At 33.2% G+C, this 21,393-nt stretch overlaps 1 protein-coding gene across 9 annotated transcripts in view; it reads right to left on the reverse strand.

Annotated features, from left to right (window-relative positions):
• Positions 1 to 1,673: 1,673 nt before the first annotated feature.
• LOC128208152 (uncharacterized) overlaps positions 1,674 to 21,393 on the reverse strand; it is a 60,272-nt gene continuing 40,552 nt past the window's right edge. For 2 of the 9 annotated variants that reach the window (XM_052911554.1, XM_052911552.1), the window contains 14 exons: positions 19,855 to 19,896; positions 17,529 to 17,589; positions 17,094 to 17,156; positions 15,893 to 16,032; positions 15,277 to 15,366; positions 14,854 to 14,937; positions 14,289 to 14,432; positions 13,151 to 13,356; positions 12,708 to 12,751; positions 11,582 to 11,653; positions 8,447 to 8,549; positions 7,682 to 7,781; positions 7,265 to 7,376; positions 1,674 to 6,101 (listed from right to left, as the gene is read on the reverse strand). In XM_052911554.1, the coding sequence (XP_052767514.1) occupies positions 5,944 to 6,101; positions 7,265 to 7,376; positions 7,682 to 7,781; positions 8,447 to 8,549; positions 11,582 to 11,653; positions 12,708 to 12,751; positions 13,151 to 13,356; positions 14,289 to 14,432; positions 14,854 to 14,937; positions 15,277 to 15,366; positions 15,893 to 16,032; positions 17,094 to 17,156; positions 17,529 to 17,589; positions 19,855 to 19,896 (1,419 nt within the window). In that variant the 3' untranslated portion in view covers positions 1,674 to 5,943. Of the gene's footprint in view, positions 6,102 to 7,264; positions 7,377 to 7,681; positions 7,782 to 8,446; positions 8,550 to 11,581; positions 11,654 to 12,707; positions 12,752 to 13,150; positions 13,357 to 14,288; positions 14,433 to 14,853; positions 14,938 to 15,276; positions 15,367 to 15,892; positions 16,033 to 17,093; positions 17,157 to 17,528; positions 17,590 to 19,854; positions 19,897 to 20,390; positions 20,451 to 21,274; positions 21,299 to 21,393 lie in introns of all 9 variants that reach the window. The other 7 variants (XM_052911551.1, XM_052911550.1, XM_052911555.1 and 4 more) reach the window with 5 other exon arrangements.

Below are 21,393 nucleotides of genomic sequence, written 5' to 3' on the forward strand. Positions count from 1 at the left end.
GTGTTAACATCTGGAAATAAATTCTTTACTTACTGTTCACTATTTAGGACATTTACTGTGAATTGTTATTGGAATTAAAATTGTTAAAACTGTAAAAATAAAGAAAGAAACAGTTTAAGATTGTTCACATATTCCACTCTATGAAATCTATGTGCAGAGCCCATATTGGATTCTGGTCAGGTAAAGGTCAAAGCCTCAATGCATTCATGGACAAGAGCCCTGACTTTTCTCTTGCACCCATGAAATTTTGGTCATGTTCTACTGCATCAAAGCGAAGTGCTGAACTCGTGTTAGAACCTTGGCAGATTAATGTCAAGGCCACAACACAGTCATGGGCATGAGCTATGTTTTCAAGTTTGCTCCAGAGCTCCACCTACTACTATATATTGACAGTACGTTGGTGGCCTCTTCCGCTTGTGCTTGTTCTGGTGGAGAGTAAAATCCCTGCCGAGTTATGTGAGAAGTCATGATATGAAGATCCAAGTGTTTAAAGGCTTAATGGCTGCACCTGAAGGATTTCACAGCAATTTTGGTCAAATATCATCTAGGCAGTCTCCCTAACCACTTAGGTCAAAATACAGTGTCCAGGGTTTGAGGTTTTGTTTCTTGTGGGCTAAATATTTCCAACACAAAATGACATTGAAGGATTTAATGAGACTTTGGTCATATGTTTTAACTCATTTAATTTAAGTGCAGACCAAGCGTTGAAAGAATGAAATAAGGATATTAATCTTACACAAGGTACATGTTCTTTTGAAAGGGTCTGTACTCCGTATGGTGAAATAGCGAAAAAAATGGAAAATTGTCGAAAACTGCCATATACTCGGTATCGATGTGTACAATGCATTGAAACTTACTTACTAAAGTCCCACATAGTTTACAATTAATTTATTTTTCGCAGTTTTTTCGTATTTTTCCATTAAAAAAGATTACTAGGTATGTCTACCTAGTAGAATTTGTTCCTTATGCGTGATTGGCTAGTCGATGTTATCACGTGATATTACCAAGTTAGGTATATAGCTTAAATATTCCAACTGTTTAGGGTAAGCCTTCGTAGCACAGTGGATACAACACTGGACTGCATTTTTGGTGACACCGGTTCGATCCCGGTCTCCAACGAGTTTGTTTTTTTACATTTTGGTATTTTTTTACAATTATGATATCAAAGAGTAAAACCTTTTATTTAATAATTGTCCTGAGATTAAAACTATGTCAAATTTGTCTGAATGCCTTTTCTTGATTGTGAAACTGGCTGAGAATTATTGTTTTCATCAGTGGTCATTTAGTCAATCGTCAGGTCAATGCTTTCACATAGGATGATTTAATGTTAAAGGTAAATGACTCCCAACTAGTAGATCACCCAACTGAACCGAGGTCAGTTTGTCAAAAGTCAAGGTCACTGTTCGAGTCTCCTACTTTTTTTTATAAAATTTTGTCCTGACAGTAGTTTGAAAATGGTAATAACACTTTACACCTGGCTCTATACTGGTCGATGACCGTCCTTAACTTGTCCTCACTCATGCCTCAGTGTTTTGAATAATTATATAATCCAGTGAAAACACTCATCCATTTACTTATTAGACTAGGACCAAAGATACTTATTGAATACTCTTCCAGACCGTCATATTGTAAAAATCCATGGGTTTAGACTATTGAGTTTACTAAATAACATAAATGGTATCAAATTTGTTTATTTGTAGAAATATAATTGGAAATAGAAATTATGCATGACTACTGGCTTTATACATATTGTGTTGTTAAAGATACACTTCTAGTATTATAACAAAAATATCACATACATAAGGGTCAAACAAGGAAACCGGATTAACATTTTTTTCTGGATATGTCATGTGACTTGTAATTCATATAATAAAATCAAACAAATAATCAATTTTTATAACACAATGGTAGATCATAAAATGCTGCAAAATGTTCATTTAATAACAGTATATGAAACACATTACATAACTTAGGAACAAAAAACCTTTAAAATTCAACAGATTAAAGAAGGTTTGTGTTGCTGTGAAATTATGTATAGGGGAGTGGAGATTGTTTACTGGTATGTATTTATTGTACATGCAAAAATATATCACAGATGAGAATCATTTATAACTAACAAGCACATACAGCTTAAAAAATAATGTTATTTTGGGCTGCAAACATCAACAAGAACAACACACTTCATTTTGCGAAACTGCTAACAGTTGTGTGATCAAATTCCCTTGTACAGTACAAATTTACAATGCCATGCCTTTCAAATATGATCTCACAAACATGTACCCAGTTAAGTTTCATAAATTAGACAGAAAATATAAAAGAATGTTATATGGTTACAGTGGTCGATATTAGCACCAGCCAGCAAGCCCTGCTCTGGTAAAATGTCTTCCGGGCTTGCTCAAATTCTGAATTTTATTTAGCAGGGCTTGTTCCTAGACATATTTCATGCAATAAAACAAGAGTTTGGGCTTGTTCATCCAAAAGTCTAATTTCGATGACTGTGGTTAAGAAAACACCATTTCCTTACAAAAAACGTTATGGGGTCCATTAATTTATTTTTATTCTAGATTTAAAAAAACAACAACTACTAAACATTTCACATTCTGGAAACAATATTTTTAAGCATTTGGAATGGGACTGAAAACACAACAATGTACAACCACTTTGATGATATGACACTACACATCATGGAAATTATTATACACATGGTTTATATGTCAATGAACACACATATCACATAAAATGGTAAAAGCTAAATAATATCAAGCATACATTTATGCCAATGATATAACAGTATGAGTTAACAATTTTAAATAAATATCATTTAACAACTTATAAAATTGTTAATGTCATTATTATCATTTTAATACTGAGTAATTCATACGCTTGCTACACTTGAAGAATTGAGTTCTGGTAAGGGTTATTTTTGACAATTAAGTCAAATCCAGCTACTGATTTAAATATTAAGTGGGACCTCTGCACAGCTCCTCCCCCACTAACCTTTTAGTGTTGGCACGGATGTCCCAATACCTGCTTTTACATATGAGCAAACTGCTATAGTAATCCAGTTAATGAAACCAATCAATGACAAGCACAATTGTAATGATTGCATTTTTCAAAAGCTTTCTGAATAATTAAATATGAATTTGCTACGTGGTCTCAATGGTGAAGAAATAATTTGCAAACATTAAATAAAAATACAATTGCAATAAGTTGACAAGTTCCAACATAATGTAGTAAATGCATGCTAGTTTTGTAATGCTTTCATAATGATAGTATACCATTCCGGTGTAATCAGAGTTGTGTTCAGTACAGTCCTTTATAAATCTGCTGCAGCAAAAATGAATACCGGTATTCACATGTTGACATTGTTATGCAATCATGAAATACAACACATGAAAAATTTGATAGCATTATACCTTATACCATAAAGTTCTGAGAGAACAACATATTCTTTCATTAAAGTACATTGAAGACTGCAGTTTCAAATCTTTTTGACAAAATATGAACAAATAACTGATCCTGGATAACCCACAAAGACTAGAATGGAATCATTAAGAATGACTTGCCGGTATAAGGTTCGCAATGGCAAAATAGTGTTTCTGGTTCCATCAGACAACATAATAGTACAACTTTACTTCAGTTTTCCGCTTTTATAGGTCATAATAAGACACCTTTTTTTTCACACAGTACCCCCATGTTTAATGATTAATATATAGTATAGATCACTGCTATTTGACCTAATGAAAATGTTTGATATGGATATATTACCTGACGCAAACATGTATTGATGCGTTAAATTTACAAAATATATCATTCAGTTTCTGGCAAAGATGGCATTTTTAAATATTGTTTGACCAAGATAACCTGATCCTGACCTTTGTACATGCATATATTATACAATGAATAATTTATGTAAGAGCTAGTATATCAGTTTCATTGAGCAATTCTTGCATTCTCAGTCACTGCAAGTTTAACAATGGTCACTTATTTAACCAGTCATATCTAGGTTTGAATCCTGTCCAAACCCATTTCTTTTTATTTATTTTGATCGCAAACTAAATGGTGACAACACATACAAAAGCTGCATAAATTATATTTTCTTTTTACCATAGTATACATGGCCCCTTATAACAGGATAAAAATAAGCTCACTATGTTTGTAAGTCTATTTTTTGCTTAATATCAACTTCTTCAATAGTATTTAGACTTCATATAGGAATTATCCGTATGATAATCACAACACATTTTTCAGTCATCAAAATCAAACTGAAGGATGTATTTTGGCTAATTGAAATAAGCGTCTTAAGTCTGTTAAACTTAATAAGTTTCAAGAAATCGGGCCAGGTCTATTTAAAACTACTGGAAAACCAGACAGTGATTAACGAACCATTCATGAAAATACCAACGTGCTGTAAAATCAACAGTGATTTTAACCCAACAAACTAACAGACAGTAGATAAACTAAGCATAAAATGAAACTATCATTACATATAACAGGTGTGCATTGGATTTGTACTCAGATATTAAATGATAATTTCTTAGACCCAAGAAAGCTTCCAAATGAACTATTGAGTCAGTTGAGAATAGGTCAACAAGTAAAACATGTCACGATAATAAACAATTTACTTACTTACTTACTTACTTACTGTTAATGACCCTTTAAGCAGTTTACTGTGTGTTTCATCTTTATGACCATTACTAAAAGCATACATCTATATGTTTAGAAATTAATTCAGCTGTGAAAATATGGATACCAATAGAGGTCAGGAGGATCAGGTCAATTTGGCTTGACTAAATACATAGAAACAAGATTGATAATATTTTGTTACATATACCGTATTTTCTCGACTATAAGGCGATTCGCTTATAAGACGGCCCCCTAACTTTGCCCATGAAATCTGGTGCTTTTTGTTTCGACTCGCTTATAAGACGGGGTCAATTTTTAAGCAAATCTAAAATGCTAAAATTCTTATTAAGTACATAATAGTGACTGTATATAATATATAAAATAAGGATATGCTAGTAATCACTGAATGAAATATCGCTAATAATTTTTATGCTCAAAATAAGGAGTTAGCATCAAATGGATTGGTTATGGTTTGGTAGGAGAATTACGTAAAGTTTTTAAGACAAGTTCTCCACTTCTTCATAATTGCATTATCACTTATTAATCATTCTTCGATGTCCTATTCAATAATTAAAAGCAAGAAATTTGATTATAGGAAAGGAAATAATAGGAATTTAAAACAATTAAATTTAAGTTTGAGCATTTTCTATTCCAACTGATAACTTCTCTTGGAATCAGAAATTTAACCATCGTGCTTCTTTCCAGATATTTTTCTCTCATTTTTTGTTAGATATTTCGAAATATGAAAAACATTAAAAAAATAGATGAAAAACATTAAAAAATAGAAATCATCAAAGATTTTCCTTTTTTCTGATTTTTTTCTCTTATTTTCTTTATCAGCGTTACACATTTCACAATGCGCAAAAAAGGTACAAAATAAAAATCATCAAACTTCAACTAATAAAGAAACATCAATTTTCTTAAAATTCGAAGTGGAAAAGACAAAAAAGACCTTCTACGGTTATTGTTATTCACAAAAGAGATAAATAGAATTACAGATAATGTACCACATTACATGAACAGTGTATGATATGAATAAGCATGCGAATAATTAGTTTATAAATCAAAGTTTTAATTAAAAAAGGATTTTCTATCTTCAGAATGACTTTGATCCCATTAACAATGGAGTGACCAAAAACACATCATTTTCCCTTATATCAATCCTGTAATAACTTTAACACCAATGCCACTATTCAAAATCAAGCTAAGGCAGTGCAATCTAACAAAAAAAATTCTCCTAAGTTCTATCCTGTAATGAATTTGACCCCACTGTTAGTCTACGCTGTTGACCAGATTAAAACACATTTTTTCGCCGTTTTATTTTCGGAATGACCTTGAACCGACAGACATTCTGCTGGATCCATGGCGCCGTATTGAGCTGGAATCCACCGGAGTGTGCTGGAGGTAAACTTCAATTTGAAGGTTGTTTTCCAGGGGTAACACCTTCTGGACTTTATCTCCTTCCCCTCCCTCTCCTGAAAGTTTACAATACATTTAACGTCATTAAACTTTAAGATTCCCTGTCACTCTGCAGTTTTTAATCATATATGAGATAATTGTTCCCAAAATATTCCTACACTATGAGATAAATACCTCTTACACATTTATTTCTCTGAAAACAGAAAAGCTGGAGAAAAAAGCTTAGCAGATTCAATCCAGCACAGCATGGGTGGATGCCAGTTTTCCCCTGTTCTTTTTGTCTACATGCATATTCTAAAGCTATTCAATGAACAAGACTGCATTGGGTAAGCGAATCCCAACTTAAGAAACTACACAAACATGTGTGTATTGTCAACCCTAACGTGTGAACCAAGTTGGATGTCAATATCTGTACAAAAGTACTTGAGAAATGGCCAACATTTCAGGAAATGCTACAATTGTTTCGTATGTTTATGCTATATGAACGCATGAGGGCAAGTGTACCACTTCTTGGGGATTTGACAAGGATGCCCTCCAGCATAAATACGCACAAGAAACAGGATCAATTCTTTTATTATATACCCATCATAAATTCACATGCAATACATATCGTAAATTACGGTAGGCCGTATTCCACTCTTGTGACGTCACGTCATAACAAGTAACGTCGGGCAATGTTAAAATGACGTCATTAAACAAAATAATGCGTCGTTAATATGACATTTATTATGAAAACATGAGGCTTTTAAGTGATCTAACCAGTAATGTATATAATAAAAGGGTTATTAGTACTGCGTTTGATCCAGGAGGTTGTATTCGACTCGACTGGATTTCGTGAAATCCGAATCTGCAAATATCCACTCAAGTTGAATACAACCTCCAGGATCAAAACGCAGTACTAATAACCCTATTATATTTACATTTTAAATAATTCCTTATCACAGATAAAATAAATTGGTAAAATCTTCTATTCATTTAAAAAGAAAGTTTAGCTAAGCATTTGATTGTGTCAAAGAACAGCCAATATTGAAATAAACAATGACTGATCACAGCTTCTAGCATGTTAATTAGTTAAACAATACAAACGTACCAACATCAAGTTTTCTCTACAAAAAAGACTAGGAGAATGTACTTATTCACATTTCAAGATTCCTACACTAACAAACACCATAGCTATGGCCTCTCTCAATTTATTCGGAAGAAAATAAACTGAAGTTACCGCTGAACAGTGTCTTTATAGTGTACGCCCTAGATGCCAGGTGCTCCTTCCCCTCTCGTTTGATGTCGAACTTCAACAGAGTATCGCCATGGATCCCCATACCGCGATCAATCTGGAAAAACAGCTTGGTATGTAGATTTAACTGTTTTGATTAATCATAAAAATTGAAAGCACAGCTATGGTCTATTAACCTTATTCATTCTTACTGTACAGGTAATGCAGAAACATTATGAATAAATTATCTTCTTTTTTATACTGAAATAACACATTTCAATGACGTTATCCTGACATAGGCCAGTAAACAGTAGAGCAACAGTGTAATTGTTGGGAATTCATAATATCTAACACTTTCTATAGGCAATTTCTGTGTCTAGGAAGAAATTGATAACGAATATTCCACAGTGTTACATGACTTACATCAATGGGTAAGTTGACAATGGTCTGTGTTGCCTTTATAAGGGGAGATTTCGCAATGACGCGGTTTCCAAATATCAGCCGTAAACGACGCCTGTTGGGTCTAAAAAGGAAAGTAATCAAAAGAGATGTTTAGAATAAAGGTCTCAATAAAACAGTGAAAATACTTTTTTTAAGTACAAAACACCTCTAACATTTCTGGATTTAAATTTGTGTATCTTTGGTGGTCAAAGCTCCCCAAAGTCAAGTATTTATTTTAATTAGATCATACAACACTAGAAAGCACACTCACTATAATAAAAATTGGTGTGAACAGCTCGTCAAAGAGGTTATGATTTCCACATAACAGCTCATAAAACAATAGCACTGTGCAATGATTGCCATAAAAGGGCTTAACCAAAATATTATTAAAGCCAGAGTTATGGGCCTTGCTCTACATTTGAGTATTGCCTCTAGCAACATATGTAATTATGTATCCAGTTTCATTTGAATATCTTAAACAGCTTTTAGCTATGACAAGGGTAAACTTTTTGCACGTTGACTCTGACGATGCCTATGACACCAAGGCTATAATAAGTCTTATATTTCCTGCCAATGAAATTGCAGAAAGGCAATCATTAATAACTAGAAAGATAGATATCTTTTATTTTTCCAGTTGGTTGGTTGTTGTTCATTCCGCCCATTCTTAATCATTAAGATTTTAATTTGTGTCATCTATTACTTCAACAGATGAGCTTATAATTTTGTAACAAACTGAACTGAACTTACTGCAATACCCTGACTTTACAGTAAATGCTGCCTTCGTTAAACTTCAACCCCTGGATGCTGAGTATCTTCCCTGTCACATTGAACAGTCGGCCACCTAGGCTGTCTGAAGTCATCAAAATCACGTTAAAACATCCTTATGGTTTCAGTTATGCATTTCATCACCTAAATGCAAGAACTCAATATCTGCTTCTATGTCTATATGTAGTTAGTGAGCTCTTACACTAAGGTGATTTATTTTGGTTCAATAACGATTCGGTTATAAAGATATTATTTTCAAGTAAAGTCTCTTTTATTTGTACAAATTATTTATGCCATGTCCAATTGAAATGAATGGGTTCAACAGTAATTATAACACATGTATTAAATTTACTTCAAACAAATGTTTCCAAATTCATTGAATATTTTGTTATGTTTTTATCTTTGCTTTCCTATCAAGATAATGCAATGTGACTGATGTTAACACGAATAATTATATAAGCAAGGTATAAACATTGAGCGTTATAGTATAAACACATCATGTTAAATGTACAGTAGTAAATGGCATGGGTGATAATGTTGGTTTTTGAAAAATGCAATTTTTTTAAGTTTACAACTATACCAATCCGACCTTTCTACATTTTTTGAAATCAAGAATATTAAAGCGTTAAATTAAAATCATAAATTCCTATTTTAAGACAAGGCTTCAATTCAGACAATAACACAATACCAGCATGCAATCCATCAAACAACATGCAGAACAGACCAAGTAGATTTCCAGTTAATAAGTGTGGTAGTTGTGATACATCTTGGTACATAAAATTTATTCTTATTATTAAAATGCTCATTTTAAGAACATTTCAAGTAAATTCCAAAATCAAACTATTGTATTAAGTTGTAGAAGTGTGCTTTCTGACATAACGGCATCTTTAACATAATCATGAATGTTGCTCTTTCTATTGAAGAAAATCCATATAAGACTTATTTAAGTCATTAATTTGTATACACTATTTGTCTAATAAAAACAAACTCCAGAATACCTGTAGCTGAGTACAATAATTTCTGAGCATACAAATCTAATACCAGATGATATCTTATGGTAGTGAATATAATTTCACATTATTACTGTTTGAAAATAAAGTGCTTGTCTATCAATTACAAAAAGCATGATCACAATCCCATTCGTTTTGCACTTAAGAGACAGTCAATTTGTACCGTTGCAGTAATGGCAGCGTTAACAGTCAGTTTGAACTCTTAAAAGAGGTTTTTGTCACCGCTTCATTGTTGCTAGCGTAATTTAAAGCTAGGAATTAATTGTAATAAATGCAAACTGTGCATTACCTAATACTGTGCAGAGTACCTTTCCTCTTCAGTCATTAGTTCTACATAACTCATAAAAGTATACACCATCACTGACTGGCAGGTGGTTTGATGTGTGAAGTTGATTGGCAGGCCATTATGATATTACAGTTGATTCAAAATTCACTTGATGGTTTTGGACAGAGCAAAAGCCACAATATTCAATGCTGTAAAACCTTGAAATGTGAAGTTCATTTGCAAACAGTAGAAAAGTTTATGAATTTACTCAATCATCAACAAGTAAAAACTCATAAATTGGCAAAACTTTTTCAACTCTACTTGCTTGGACCTGTTTCTATGGACAACAAAGAATTGTTGCTATGGAAACTGTCTTCTCCTTTAGAAGATTCACTTATGTGGCTTATGTCTAGTGAGCTGTCCCCAACTGAAGGTTCATATCACAAACTAATTAGAGTCAATTTATCATGGATGCATTTAAGAAAAAAATGCCCCTCCACCCCACTCACCCCCCCCCCCCCCAAAAAAAAAAAAAAGAAAGAAAGAAAAGAAAGGAATTTGATCTAGCAACTGACACAGACTTTCATATCTACAACATTAATCCCCAACTTGGGTTGTCATTGACTTGGTTTGCATCTTCTGAATCAAACAACAGATAGTGAGCATTCATTGTTACATCAACTAATCCCCACATGCAACCCCGTTCTGCTACATGACGAAAGAAGTGTACCAGAATGAAAGTTATTTTTGCTTCAATCATGTAAAGTTTAATAATCAAACAACTGACTTTTTTTTTTACATTTTATAGCTCCTTATTGGCAATTGGCACATTTAAAACTGAAACTGGCCAATGACAGCCCAAGGGTGAAATTTCTACAATAAAGTCAACCAAACCTTTTCCACTGAATATAAGTTTTCTCTTTTTTGAAGGCTTTGCTAATAAAATGAATGCACAAAATCTATTGTTAATCTAACAAAAACAAATTAACAAAATCAATTTAACAGAAAGTATCTAAGAATAATGAGTAAAAGAAATTGCAATGATTGATGAAATGCTATGAATAATCAATACCTGTACGTTAATTTCAACAGCATTATTTTTTAATTTAAAGGAACACGTTCACATTTTTTAGGGTCAGACATCAATAATTTCAATTTCATGTTACATGGCTTCCATATTCAGATTAGAGCTCTGTTGTTCATAATAAGTAGGGATAGTGACAGAATGTGCTCTTTTTGGCCAAAAAGCATTAGTAGCACTACTTAAAATTGTTAGGCTTGGATTTAGGAAATTCTGGCAATAGAGCATCTGCCAGTTGCTCTTTATTGTTTGTTCATAGAAGTAAGTAAAACAAGTACACATAAAGCAATGGGTTCAGTGCAATAGCTCTTCAAGGAATACCTGGAACTTAAGAGGGTGGTTTGCGGTATGCAGAAACCCCAAAATTGTCAATTTTGGTTACAGACTTTCAAAATTGAATAATATATTTCATTTTCTGAACTTACAGATTTGGATTTAAGCTATATTGTGAAGACGATTTCTCAATTAAATTCAAACATGAAAAGAATGAACTGCTTGCCTTTACAGAACGCTTTGCATTAAGACTACGAAAGGGCTTATAAATAAACAGAAAGCATAGGGTTAGTGATTCCATATTGGCATAACTTTGAACTATGACCTTTTTCCATATATTTTTATTTTTAACTAGATACAAACATTAGTGTTTAGTTCCCATAGCACAAGCAACAAGGGTTAAACAGAAAGCAGGGGATTTGTACAGCGACCTCCAGTTACTATGGTAACATAGCTTATATAGTGACCTTTGTGACCTCTGAACTCACCAGTATGGTCAAGGTCACCAACAGTGTCATCATCAAGTGGTTCTACTTGATCTACAGTGGGGTCTGCCATAACTAAACAGTCAATCACACACCGTTAGAATTGTTCATACAGGATGACTCTGCACTTATAAATGATTTGCCACATTATATTGTTTAAAACTGACAAGACATTTCCCACTTCTAGGTATCACTGGATCAGTTGAAATCCTGCCTTTTAGCGATCATTTACTACAGTCTTAGAAATTTAGATTATCAAGCACTTGTAGACTTGTCTACATTCTTATGTTAAGTACCCTAAAAGTTTTAAACAAATAGATCCGACTATTGAATAGAGATTTGGATCTGTATAAAAGCCCTTAGGCAGCTGATGTCTCTACCGACTGGCAAAACATTGATAAGTGCACTATGCCAGACAATCTGCAAAAAAATGTCTGTTGGTAGTTGCAAATCTTAATGAAAACATTCTAAGCAATTTGAAAAGATAAAGATGTTTATTTTTTTTTTTAAAAAGGCAGCTGAATATCTCCGGTCTACCAACCCATCCAACAAACATTTTTTTCCAACGAATGGTTTGGCCTTTGGATCTATTCAATGTTCATGATGCATAAGGGGTAATATCTTTTTATCATCACTATTTTTTCTCTCTTTGAACTGATTAACGACAATAAGAGGACATGTAATATTCTACAAATCATTCTCTACAATCATAAACAGATATATTGTTACCCCTTGCTCACAATGAAACATACCCTATGTCTATGAAGACTCTACAGAAAACAACAAAATGATCAAAGTATTTTATATGTCTACTCTATTCCAATTTTCAGATATACCCTTGTGTTTAAAATGCTGATATTTAATCTTTAGCTTTAAAATAATTAAGAATTATAAATGAGAGATTTTAATGAATTATGAATTCACTCTTTTTAAGCTTATAATATTATTGAAAGATGCTGTTGATTGTTGAGGGCAATTAATGTTAAGTTTTATCCATTATTAAATTAATGAAAATGCAGAGTAATAGCTTATTCCACAAAGTGTTACATGGAGTCACTTCAAACTATTAGTTTAGAAATTGTAAGAACAAAAAGAAAAAGAAAAACAGTCCTCAAAATTAATGACGTACCTGTAGACATGTTGAGGTCATTGAAGGCTGCAAATGAGTTTAGCCTGAAAATAAATAAACTAAGTCTTGTCAAGGTCATTGAATGCTGCACACAAATTAACTATGATGCATCAAGGTCATTTAAGTTTGCAAAGGAGTTTGGCCTGAATACAAATAAACTGATGTCAAGGTCATTGAAGGCTGGAAACAAAAATTCAGTCTCAAAATAGATATACTAAGAGTAAAGAAATGTTAAGGTTAATGAAGGCTGCAAAAAAGTTCAGTCTGAAAACAAATAATCTAACACAGAAAATTCATGAATTTTAATGTTTCAGCTTATGAATTTCAAAGTATCACCTTGATTTTAAATAAAGGTAGTTATCTCAGCTTACAGATTAAGAAAATCAAGAAATATACAAATAAAAAAAAAATAACTAAATTTGAAAGTTCTGGAATCAGCTTACGAATTAGAAGTGGACCTTCTTCTCTTGTCCATGTTCACGTCAGATGCCGATCTTTTCAGTCCTACTTCCATGTTCTGATCCTTTTTCAAGGGAGTTGAAGTAACTGGACTTGCCTTATCTCCCTTGTTATTAATCATGCTACTGGAGTTTCGTTTTCGAAGCTGAGAATCACTCTCCCTTGTGATGTCAGGGGTACTTTTTAACTTCTTGAAAAAAACAACAACATATAAATTGACTCTATTTAATGGGATTAATTATAACTTAGATAGGTAATTAGTCATGTTTATGGAAATCTCCAATGTTGCACAAAATATGTATACAAACAGGCATAGAGAACACATCTATTATGTTCAAAGCAACATTAAAATGTGAAAAGTGAATTTCTTGTCTTTTTCATGTTTGCCACTTCAGAAAACTTGCAAAACCCTGTACCACTAGATGAAAAATAACTAGAGATATCACAGAGTTCTAAGAAGATACCACCCACATGCAGCCTTGACATAGGATGATATTCATTGTATCTCAATGTAAACTAAAATTTTCTCGTAAAGGTAACTATGACCATGAACTTTGACATATTGATAAAAAAAACAATAGGTGTTACCTAATAACCATGACCAGGGTACGTACCAAGTTTGGAGACTACAACAAGCAGTTTAAAAGTAATTGTTTGGAAATAAGAATGAAGATGATGACAACAACGCCACTAAACAAAGTAATCCCCATGTGTTCTGTCACCAGGAGCCATTACTCTGTGAAGAAGGCATCAACCAACCCTTTTTAAAGGCATGCACTTTGTGTTAATCACTCGTGTGAAGTTTTATCAAGATCTGGTCAGGTGCGTTGGAGATGACACATTCACATTAATCTTTATGTACGCTATTCTCTATAAAAAAAAACTGATGACAGCATGCACAACTAAGAGCACCAAACACACCTGCCTGGTTTCATCCAAAGCTGCTACAGAAATTGGAGACGAAAAAAGCACAAGATTGTATCTGCAGACAGACAGATAGTGAGAAAAATGAGAGAAATAAATCAAGTATACCCACATTATGAGTTTATAAAGAGGGTTTGCCAAAATGAGTATCCATAAAAAAACACAAGGAATTTATGGTTATAGCAAAATTCAATTAACCTGGTTTTCGGACGGTGTAATGAAAACATCACTCTCAATAGACATGCCCCTTCCTGTGGAAGGGTTTGTGCCATCTGTCTGGGACTTGGCCGAGTTGTTGGCGTCCTGCTCTTGTTTGCTTACACTTGACGTAGACTTTCCTGGCTGTATTGAAAAACATTTTTTTCCCACCAAGTCAGGTAAAAAGAGTAAAACCTTATGTATATTAGTCATACATTATCTTTCTACTTTTATAAAAAAAAACTATATACTTTTTGCATTTATAAAAATACAAAATCAATTATGAACTAGAATCAACACACATTATTTTCATAAAATGTTCATCTAAATCACCATAACAACAGGACCTCAAGCAGGATGCTAATACTTGTCTGTTTTATGTATAGTAATTGTGTACATACCGGTATGTACCAAGTTAAAATCAAAATGTCTAGAATTGTGACTAACAATAGCATAACAATGACTATGTTCAACACTGCCACTGAAAACAACAGCGACACCACAGCTATTATAATATCTCAATTTTGTTTCATCAAAGTGATTTCACAATACTGCTACAATTAACCTTATTTCCTGCTGCAGTGATGGAACATCTCAGTTGGATTTGGCCGGATTTGGTATGTTTTAATGGGAACCAATCATCTGTGCCCTGTAATGATGGTAAAAGACTCATTTAAGTTAATTAGTTTTATTTCATCAAACAGTTAATAGCATGTTCAGATCTGATAGCTAACTTTGGTTTATGATTTTCCAAACAAAGTGAAATTTATTCTTCAAACTATCTGACTACACATAAAGCGTTTGTCTACCAGAGAAGACCGTAATGTATGAATTTCGAAAGATGGTAACACATTTTAGATTATACGATCTTTTCTACAGCAGCAATGTCACACAGAATCAAACCAAAACCCCTTTTCAAAGGGCAGTGTTCAAATTATAGCAAAATGTTTAAGTTGCCCCGATGTTTGATGCTTTTAACTTTCCATACCTTTAAAGAGAGTTCCTTGAGATCGTCCAGGGTAAGCATGACCTTGCCAAGAAAATCATTCCTGGTGATAAGATCCTTATCAAACACTTGCTGTAATAGAAATATTATCACTGTACCATAATTCATGACCAAACAGTTTACTGGCACGATTGGTACGGTAATATGTAATAAATGACAGCCGATTGTTCAGAACTTTGTTAAAGTTAACAAGAAGATAAATGACATAATTGTTATGTTTTAAATGTGAAATAATAGCTGATGGGCTCATATATTTACATGATACAATATTGCAGATCACAAAATAATTGTATGTATTAAACATCCAGAGTGGAAAAGATTTGAAAGTTAACAATGATGACAATAACAACGTTTTAACATTAAAAAGATCTAAACAAATCTGCCAGTATGCCATTCTTGAAACTGATTGACCCAAGAAAAGCTGAATTCTTCACACATCCATCTGATTTTCTCTTCTCAGTGATTAACACAACAGTTTGTGTTGTTGTTTTTTTCCAGAATATAATTTTATTGAAATGCCTTACATTTAATGCCTTACATTTAATGGATACTAAATGAAAAAGCCTGAAGTAACAACCTCCACTTTCAGCAAACTTACGATTTCTAGCATCCCACAATCTTCAGTGACCTGAAGTGCGACCGACTCATTCCACATCGGTGACAGTGTCTTCTTCTTCACACTGGAGGAGAACAGTTTGGTATCTCTCATCCATATCTCACAGAATGGGTCACTGTAACCTATAATTGTAAATCAACAAGACACTGTATAAAGATCCGCATTACACAACTACCCCCGGTAGTTATCAAACTTGTATGTGATATTTGCCAATAAACATGGTGACCAAGTTTAGTAATGATGATTGGTGTGTCTCTGCCTATGGTAGAGGACTATAAGTATCTTCCATGACCGAGAGTGTAAGATAGGTTCATTCCGACCCGAGCGTAGGGTGTTTTGCGGAAACAAGGTTTACAGAGTTTCCGCAAAACAACCTGCGCAAGGGTCGGGATGAAACTATCTTACACGAGCGGCTATGGTAGATGCTTTTTCTCCCACCTGTTAAACAAAATTAAGTAAAAATGTATTTTTTGCTGGAACTCTTTTGTGCTTAGTGAAAATAATTGCATATGGATATGCGATAGCACGTGGTTGTCATGGATATGAGCACAGTGATTCAGGTTATGTTAACAGTCAATTCGATCTTTAAATAGTTCGGAGAAGAGTGACGCATTATTTCTTGAAATGTGCGTGAAAACTGTTGTACAGTGACACTTGAAGCGAGAAATAATTAATTAGCGTTCTAAATATTGCCACAAGACAAGGTTTCCATGATGCTACAGACGACAGTCTTCAACAAGGGAGGTAATTATGTGACGACCGTTAAAAAGGAGTTCCGTACTGGCATTTTATCTTCGTCCGTGGGCAAGATAAGAATATCTAGCATGGTTAAATTATTGGATCTACTTATCTGAGGTGGGAGAAAACATTAGTGGATACAGCCTGCCTCAAGCCAGCGGCAGGTGTTCCCATCATATGTCTGGTCATGTATCAGGCAGTGACTGAGCATGTTAATATAGTAATATCCTAGACAGAGACCTTTTGGTGTAGCCTCTCATAATAGTGACCAGTGCAGATATTAACTCATGCAACATTATAACCCAACCCATTCTTATGCATTTGAAGGTATCAGCTATTTTGATTTATTCTCATTTATGAAAAATAACAAGGAATTTCACAAACCATTCCTGACCATTGCTACCAATAGCTTGTAAACAAAACATTACAGAAGAATTACACAAACCATTTGTGTCTGCTGCAATCAATTCCTTGGCCTGAACTAGAGTTAGATCCACAAACACTTTGTCTGAAACAGAACCACACACATAATAATGAAAGTAGTACAAACATGAGTAAATTATACCATTAAAATTACTATTATCTTGTAAAAACCAGTGACTATTTTTATTAATTTTACTCACAAGGTTTAAATGTTTGAAGAAGCATTATTGAATTTTCATATGTACTGGCTTTTGACTTTGTCAGAGCAAGCATGTACTTTTTCCCCCATTTCTCACACCCTTAGAACTAGTCATGAACCCTCAATGCCTTTCAATTTTATTAAACAATATAGTTCACATACTGACATTTGATTTTCATATTACAACAGGGTCTATGTGTAGAACAGCCAAACTATGAAATTAAAACAACAACAATATAATGTATTGTTAGAACCAACCTCTCATGAACTCATCATTGGACTGAGAACTCTGCTGTTTGGACAGCTTTTTGCCTCCTCCCTGTGTAGAATTAAACTTGCATTACCAAAAAAGATCAGAATTCTGAGAAAGAACCTTAAATATTATAATGTTTATATTAGAAAAAAGAGTTCTTGCAGTTCATGGCAAATAAAAGAGACAAGCAAAAATAAATTCATGACTTTGTTGATTTCATTTATAAACTGAATACCTGAATTAGCAAACACAAACAACATATTGTTATAATTCAAAACTGAAATAAACGAATTCAAAGAAAGTTACTTGTACTTTATACAAATTATTCTATTTTTGTTTTTTAACAGTTTTGCAAACGTTTATGAAAACAATTATCATTCAATTTTCTTTTCAATAATGCACATTTTTTCTATTAGTATATTAAAGTTATATTAGTGAGATACTTTTGTGATTTTCATTACATTATAAATCATGCAGGCACCTTCATGCACATAACAACTCACATGCAGGCACCTTCATGCACATTACAACTCATGCAATGCTATACATTTTCATGACAATGCAAAAGGATTTCATATACAAAGTTTATTTGCTAAATTTGGATGGCTTGTGTCTACCATCTATAATTTTATGCTCAGGGATGGTATTCAATATTGCTCTTTATTGAATCTAAGAACGATGTAGCTAATCCGAATGCTAGATATTGCACACCACCTCAGAAGTCAAGTTTCAACAAGAGTGCCGCACAGTGGGCACCAAGTGTCCCCTACCGGTTTAAAGCCTTGTGAAAAGGATGAGGGTGTCTCAATATAATCTCCAAGAAAACTTAAACAAATCCTACCAATTAATCAAAGTTGTTTAAGTCACCCCAGCACATGTGATAGTGAACTAATGGCATTTACAGTAAACTTTATCCATCAAAAAGTTTTGCAAGAGTTTTAGCCGTAAAATCTACCAGATCACCCATGTCTACTTTTGACGTATTGCCCTCTATCCACATGAATTTCATGAACCAAGCTTTGATACTTTTTGAGTTATCACAGGACCAAATTGCTATATTTTTAATAAGTCAAGGGCCATAACTCTGCATTACTTTGTCTGACGAAAAAAAAAAAACTAGCGTGCATAATCTTCATATTGCCCTCTTTCCACATACTAAGTTTCATTAGCCTAGCTTTGATACTTGTTGAGTTATTGCAGGACCAAGATTGTTGTCGACAGAAGGACAGATGTACATACGGTTAACTTTAAGTCCCAACCGGTGAAATCAGTAGGGGACTAATATATCCACCCACATGAGGGATTTGAGTATGTATAGTAATTGTCCATCACCAAACAACACTAATTTACCTCCTTTAATAAACTAAAACAACACAAACATAATGCTTAAAAGCAGCAAAGAACAACAGGTCCCAGTGTCACGAAAATACTATAGCTAAAGTCATTTTTCCACATTACACCATGGCATGATTTAAAATTTCTTATATTGTACTCTTTTAAAAAGTGCATTCTTTCATGTCTTATGTTGATAAACTCTATTGCTCGATGTCCTTAAGAAAATTATTTCTAGAGCAAATATGTACTTGAGTGATTACTCAAAAATAATAAATTGAAGTCAAGTTATATTATCCTACAAAAGAATTAAACAAATATACACAACGCATAGGAGAGCTTACTTCTGAAAAAAGTAAAACATGTAAAAAATTTAACCATGCTATACAAATATGTGGCAAAATGAGTCAAGAGTGAGAACTGTCTTTAGTGGGTTTTTTTGTGATGTGCCAGGTCATATTGGCAGACAATGCACAATGTGTTATACAGTATTATTCTAGGCTAAACAGATATAAAAAAATTTTTAATGTAACTGTTAGATATTAACAGGAGCACAAAAGGCAGATGTGATTACTCATTCAAGTCGCCAAGGGGAATCACTCATCAATTATTTTAGCCAGATTGACAGACCTTAAATCTTTCACACATGCATAATCTATGTCAGTGAAAATATGTGTACAAAGTAACATTTAAAAATCACTTGTTGTATGCCCAAGGTCATTGTTTTAGCCGCCACTGCTACTGTCACCAGGGTTATGGCAATATCATTACTTTTTCTTCAAAAACACATTATTTCTTTTCAGTACCAATAAATATTTGAATCAATGGCGTTAAAATATTAACATATTTTCTTCTATATTTCTTTCTTCTATATTTCTTTCCAGATGTTTGTTAGGCAAGTAAAAGAAACACCCAGAGAAAACTTGTGGAAAAGCAAGAGGCACAATTTGCTGACTCCATCTCGTGCAACACCATTAGAATGCTTCTCTAAAAGTATACCCTTTTGGTCTTGATTTGGTTCTTTTTCCAAACATCAATTACCTGTTTGGTCATGAAATTTCTAGCATAATTTACATACAAGGGTAGTTTGTATGAAATTGCAGAAGTAAGTGATGTTTATTTGACAGATAATAGCTGAACATGTACATAGAAATATAAATATGTATTACCACAAGGATGCAGTATCACCTAAGCATTATTGCACAACATAATAACATGTGACACTCATCACAGATGAGGTACCTTACAGAGTCATAATTAATAATATTGTCGCAGAGCAAATGCAAATATACAGGTACATGATATCATGATACAAGTTCCAAGTAATGGCAAACTCACAAAATAAGTTAAGCACAAACATAAAACATATTGGTGAGGGACACTTACTCTATTGTTTGTGAGTATTTAAGTCCCCAAATTTTACATCCATAATGAAAGGTGTATCTACAGTATCACCCTTACTATATCTTTTTAATACTACAGCTGTTCTTATTTGTGCAAACTTATTTTATGAGTGGCTCTAAGTTGAATAATACCTCTGGCTCATTAGGATCACATGATTCAGGTTTTGTTCTTTCAACATGTTCATAATGTGTCTGATGAATCAGATGAAATGGTCAAGTTTTGCAATACAAAAACATGTGGAAATATTTTATCAATTGTAGTTTTTTTATTGAATGGGTTTGTTTTCGCATAGCAATTGATACCAAAGTAAGCATCAACATCCTACAAAGCTTAGCAAATCATGAAGGCATAAACCATAATCAAAAACTCATTGCAATCAAAATTTTATTAGCACTTTCCAAAATATAGTATCGCATGTCACAAATAATTGTCTAAAAATCATGCTTTCTACTGACCACCAATACTTTATGCATTAAACAGTTATATAAAACATGCTTAAAAATGTCAAAACATGAACTTATATATTGCAGTGCTTTATCAGTTAAATAGAAATGTTGGCACATTTTTTGTTTTAGTTTGCTCTATTTTACCTCGATTAGGTAAGATAAAGTCCTCTTTAAAGTGAAGAAACCAGTACTGGTGTCCATTTAAGTGACAAGAAAGTGCAAAGTAGCTCTGTCCTTAAAAACTGTGACTACTTTCTTGGATAAGAGGCAGACATCTTTACCACTAGACTTTCTCACACTCACTGCTTCAATTATTTTTGTATTTGAGAAAACAGTTTTTACAGAGTACTTATTTCAATACTACCTTAATACTTCAGTGTTGTTACAATATTAACGTATATAAAACTTTGGTCTCGACAATGGTTTGTGGCTTGCATTTTTATTCAATCCAACATTACCATAAAACAAACTGCCTGGATGAAAAAAAAAAAAATCAATATAAAAATCATGCGATATAAAACAATCACCTAAATATAAGCATATCATGAATGTTATGGATCTGAAAATACCTTTGAAACCCCTCGCTGAAGAACCTTTATTTAACGTAAAATATATCAGGTTGTTTAACTACACAAAAACTGTAGTATTAGTGTTAATTATCTAGTAGATTCCATTCAGGGAAATTATC

This window comes from Mya arenaria, chromosome 11 (assembly GCF_026914265.1).
Source record: "Mya arenaria isolate MELC-2E11 chromosome 11, ASM2691426v1".
In the NCBI taxonomy this organism is placed as follows: domain Eukaryota; kingdom Metazoa; phylum Mollusca; class Bivalvia; order Myida; family Myidae; genus Mya; species Mya arenaria.